The following is a 5878-nucleotide window of genomic DNA, read 5'->3' as shown; positions in this document are numbered from 1 at the left end:
GTGTACTCTTGAAGCCCATTACGAGAAATATCAAAAAAAAAAATGGTCTGTGTAACAACAACAATTTCTCATGTTCCTATTGTTTTTAGGGGTGTGACCAGCGTGGTGCGCCTGTGCGTTGAGAAAGAAACCCAAGCTGAATATGCCGTGAAGATAATTGATGTGAGTGGGGAGAACTGCAATGACAACTACCCCGTGGAACAAGCACGACAGGATACAATGAGGGAGATAAAAATCCTGAATTTATGTGCAAATCATAAATATATCAGTAAGTAATGATTATAACTCATCTTCTTGGTGTTTTTCAACATTATTATATTTATGGTTCTGTTTATACACACACACTCACCCAATTTTATTTTTACAAGGAAAAGTCTGAAACTTTGAAGCCACTGTCAACCTTTTCCTTGTAAAAATAAACTAAATATGATAAAGGTGATCCTTTAGTTATTGTTGACTGCTTTTTATATATAACTATACCTACTCACACAGAGTTTCAGTTGCAACAGTGTTGTTTGTTATCCATGTTCCAATTCTTGCATGGATTAAGCAGAGCTTCTCCTGTATAATTTCTCATCATTTATTGTGGTCCTTTGTCATCTCCTTTGTGATGTTCAGCCCCTTGAGATCAGCCTTAACCACTTCACCTAATATCTTCTTTCATGCAAAAGAGGAAAACTCCTCTTTTACATGATCCTTCTATTTGGGTTACTTATCATGCATCCATATCAATACACTCTTTCTTGTTTAGTGCCCATCTTTTGCTACACAGAACATTACACTTTTTATTTTTTTTGTCTTTGGTCACTAAGTGTTATTTTCTATTTACATCTCTCTAGGAATCAAAGGAAATAACTGCTATTCTCTTCAAACTTTGCTTTTTGTAACCTGGACATCAATATTGTGAAACTGACCTATTTTCCATTACATTTCAGAGAATCAGCTCCGAGTTGCTGAAACAGAAATATTGTTATAGTAAATATTCTACTCAACACCACAGATTTGTTGTTAGTTGCTTGACTTAAGCATGTCTCTTAGTGGCAGACAATATGTGCATCTATGATGATGAGTGGGAGTAGTCGGGGAGCATCATAGCCATGTGTTGAGAGAGATTCTTTGGGGTTTGAATAAATGTAACAAAAGCAAAGTTTGAAGGAAATATTAGCCAGTTTTTATACCTTCTAGGGGTAAGCAAATAGGAAATAACATTTGTTACCCAAGGACAAAAATTGTGTTACACAGTGTTATATACAGGCATCATGCAATCTTCCCTTCACTCTGCAAGAAAACTCCATAGTTGTCAACAGAGGTAATAATTTCCTGAACTTCTTTGACTCTGTTCTTCCTCTGGCTACTGAGCTTTTGAAGCAACCACTTCCACTACTAATTAGGTCACCTTGTTAATGGGAGCTATTAACTACCGTGGGGTCTTTTGAACAATTGAAAGAGTTTTTCATTGGTTTTCCTACGACTAACTCTTTCTGTGCATTTAATATATATGTATATATAATATGTATAGAAGTAGATGTGCTAAGTGCACGATTTTTCCTGTTCAGGTTTCGGCTCTTATTGATAATCACATTAAACTACTAACATTACATGATCTCACAGGGTTTTATGTACAGTCTGAAGGGGGCCTTAATGTAATATAAAGATCACATAAATAATAAGTGCAATTGAGGCATTTAGTAACAGCGTGTCGTAAGTTCCACCCTGGCCATTTTTGAGGTTAGTATATTGTTTTCTTTGTCTTGACGTCTAGAATTCGAAAAAGTTGAAAATCCAGGTGGAAAAATTCCGGCTGAAAAAATTGTACCTCGATGCTATTGACGCAATGCTTGCTCACCCAAACTCAGACCAGAGAGTTTAGTAACACACCATCGTAAGCACAGGCGCTCAATCAATAACTTTGGTGTGGTCCATGTATCATTTTGCAAGGTGTTATTGGCTCATTTTCTAATATTCCTTGTCACCATCGTAACTATAATGGGCTATTATCTTACTATCTTGTCTTACTTTACCTCTTAAAGATACTTACCTTGTTATATTAAAACACAAACAATACCTTTGGTGGGTGGTCTCTGTTTTTTCTAGGTATTATGGCTGAAAAATGCTATGCAATACACCGTTTCATAGTACTGGTATATTCTACAAAATGAGAAAGATGCAGTCATTGTTTCATTTTTCAGATGCATACATGAATAAATAATTTTACATAGCTAGATGATTTGAGGAGGTCTTCACGGTCATTTTAAGACTAAAACCAACTTCCTAGCTTCATTCCTTGCTGAGATATTGCATTCTGAAAGTTGCAAAACTTTGACTGTGTTTTTCTCTTTTTTTAAGTTGTGGCGCTTACAACGGTCTGTTACTAAATGCTTCAATTATAGTTGCAGGCATGGCTGTGTGGAAAGAAGTTTGCTTCCCAACCACATAATTCTGTGTTCAGTCCTGCAGCATGGCACCTTGTGCAAGTGTCTTCTATTATAGCCTCAGGCTGACCAAAACCTTGTGTGTGGATTTGGTAGGCAGAAACTGAAAGAAGCCCATTGTGTATATGTGTGTGTATCTTTGTGTCTATGTTTGTCTCCCACCACCGTTTGACAACCAGTGTTCATTTGTTTATGTTCCTGTAACTTAGTGGTTTGGCAAAAGAGACTGATAGAATAGATATCTGGTTTAAGAAAAAATAAGTACTGCGGTTGATTCATTTCACTAAAAATTCTTCTAGGCAGTGCTCCAGCATGGCCACAGTCTAATGACTGAAACAAGTAAAAGTTTTAAAAAATAGAAGAAAAGAACATGGGTTTGCATTTGTTATTCCTTTATTTCATCTGTTACATTTGTTTTAGTATTCTGTCATAAATGATGTCACTATAAATGCAATCCTTAGATGCACCTCATAAGTGCAGCATGCATAATCAAGACCAGACACTTCCTCAGACAGACAAGATATACTGGTCACAAACATGCAGTTACCTTATTTAAACACCCAAGAAGTACAAGGCCAATGGGAGGAGAGGAGTTGGGAAATAAAGGAATTCCAAGTTCAAGCCGATGTTCTTTTCTTTTATATCTGAAGTCTTCCTTCCCTTTCAGCTTGTCTGTAATCTCATTGCATGTTTTGTGCAATGGTTTATATTTGGTGCCATGTACAAAGTTCCTACGTATCCCCTTTCTGCATTTTGTATTGGTAATCTCCAGGTGGAAACTTGTCTTTTTTCCTGTGTAAAAGTTTTGCTTTAACTATTTATTTGAAACCCTTGATTGGATGTGCAGATCACTAACATACAAGAGCTCATGTGGAGAACCAACCTCTTGTCTTTCACAAGGACAGCTATCTCCTGTCCTTTCACATGGACAGACACCTCTTCCTTTATGGCCTGGATATGTGTGTGTGTGTTATTTCTTTACTACCCATAAGGGGCTACACACAGAGGGGACAAACCAGGACAAACGGATTAAGTCGATTATTTCGACCCCAGTGCGTAATTGGTACTTATTTAATCGACCCCAAAAGGATGAAAGGCAAAGTCGACCTCGGAGGAATTTGAACTCAGAACGTAACAGCAGACGAAATACCGCTAAGCATTTTGCCCGGTGTGCTAACGTTTCTGCCAGCTCGCCGCCTTATTGTGTGTGTGTGTGTGTGTGTGTGTGTGTGTGTGTGTGTGTGTGTGTGTATGCGTATCATGATCCTCTTTATTTTAACATACACTTTTCTATGCTTGCATTGATCAGACAGAATTTATCGAGGCAAATGTTTGTTTGGTTGGATGCCCTTTCTGTCACCAACACTATTCTGTTTCCAAGTAAGGTAATATTTCTTCATGCCTAGACATGTCTTCAAGTAATATTAGAAATGTGTGACATTCAATTACAACACACATAGGTTGTCAAGACAAGGAGAGAGGGACACACACATACACAGACATGCACACACTGCCTCAACAAATTCGTGTGTGTGTGTGTGTGTGTTGACATCATGTGGTAGTTGTAAATGAGTGTCATCATCATACAGACAATGTCATTCATTTCCAGTACTTTGCAAAAACATGTCTGGTCACGACAAATATCTTGCCTGGAAACAAATGAGGATTGGTGACAGGGGCATCCACCATGAGAAAATCTGTCGTAATAAACTTTGTCCAACTCATGCAAGCATGGAAAAGAGATGGTAAAATGATTATATATATATATTCCACGGTGGTGCACCAGCATGACCGCAGCCACTTGGCTGAAACACATAAATAAATAAATAAATATATAATTATGTGTGTGTGTGTGTGTGTATATATCTACTACATATGTGGAAAATCATTGTGTGTTTGTTTGTGGCTCTGTTAGCTAACTCCTCCTACATTGTTTTATTGATTTTGATGAAACTTGACACGTGAGTAGAACTTATGTCTGGAAACCTCATGACATACTTAGATTGTTGAAAAAAAAAACGATAATATGGCCCCTGGAAGGGACCTTTATATCTACTTCATATAACTAATTTTTTTAAACACCCAAGGGAAATAACCCATAGCATCTGTACAATATTTTTTAAACACTTGAAGGAAATAACCCATTTCATTGTTTATGTTCAATTACTTTGAATATTGATTTTTTGTGTGTCCTGTTTCTAATTTTTGCAGACAATATCATTTTTATACTTTATTTGACACATTTTCATCTATCCAGTTTTCATCTGTCAAATTTGCTCACAAAGCTTTGTTTGGCCTTGTGAAACAAAAACAAAAAAAAAACACTTGCTCAAGATGCCATACTGTGGGACTGAACCTGAAATGGCTGTGTGGTTAAGAAGTTAGCTTCACGACCATTTAGTTTCAAGTTTGATCTCACAGTGTGGCACCTTTGGTAAGGGTCTTCTACAATAGCCTTGGGTTCACTCATGCTTGTGAGTGCCCACATCAAAAGCATAGAAAGACGGTGTTTACATTCTTATACATTCCTATTTCACCACAGTGAGGCTTTCTAATCATCATCATCATCATTTAACATCTGTTTTCCATGCTGGCATGGGTTGGACAATTTGATGTGCTGGTTAGGCAGAAGACTGCACTAGGCTTCACTTTCTGTTTTGGCAAAGTTTTTTATGGCTGGATGAGTCCTTCTAGTGATTCTTGCTGTGTTTTGTATAAATAGCTATTTTGTAATTAATAATGAGCTGTTAAAAATGCATATATGCAAATTAGGTTATCTGTTATAGTGCTAGCCTAATAGTAGAAGACAATTGCTCAGGGTAGCATGCTGTGGGATTGAAGCTTGAAGTATGAACAGTGTGGTTGTGAAGCAAACTTCTTATCCACTCAACAGATAAAGCTCAACCAGATGTGTGTGTGTCTATCTGTGTGTGTACACGTACACATATATGTACATATACATGTATACATTTATATATATATATATATATACACACACACACACACACACACACACACACATATATATATATACACACACACACACATATATATATATACACATATATATGTATATACACACACACACATATATACACTTACATACATACATACATACACTTATGTGTGTGTGTGTGTGTGTGTGTGTATATGTACACATACATTCATTATAATTCTGGTAAATACCTCATAACATGTGTTTAAGAGCTCTTCTGTTATTATTTTGCCACCACATGTTATCCTACAGTATTCCACTTGATGAAGTGCCCCCACACAGCTGTTGCTGAGAAATATTCAACTATATAGTAATTACAAAGAATGATCTTCTATGATGGTATATGAATGTTACCTCAGCAACTTCAAGCTGGTGTGTGGTGAAGAAACAAATGCTGTGATCTACTACTAAAGCCTGATATCCTCCATCCTCATTGTTATATTGTTCTTAC

The 5878-nt window shown here is 36.7% G+C and overlaps 1 protein-coding gene across 3 annotated transcripts in view; it reads left to right on the top strand.

Moving 5' to 3' along the window:
- LOC106871486 (phosphorylase b kinase gamma catalytic chain, skeletal muscle/heart isoform) overlaps positions 1–5878 on the top strand; it is an 83985-nt gene that overhangs the window by 45530 nt on the left and 32577 nt on the right. For all 3 annotated transcript variants that reach the window (XM_014917967.2, XM_014917966.2, XM_014917968.2), the window contains exon 3: positions 90–268. In XM_014917967.2, coding sequence (XP_014773453.1) covers positions 90–268 — 179 coding nt within the window. The remainder of the gene's footprint in view (positions 1–89; positions 269–5878) is intronic.

Source organism: Octopus bimaculoides, chromosome 6 (genome assembly GCF_001194135.2).
Source record: "Octopus bimaculoides isolate UCB-OBI-ISO-001 chromosome 6, ASM119413v2, whole genome shotgun sequence".
NCBI lineage: Eukaryota > Metazoa > Mollusca > Cephalopoda > Octopoda > Octopodidae > Octopus > Octopus bimaculoides.
This window is presented reverse-complemented; position numbering and strand designations above follow the sequence as displayed.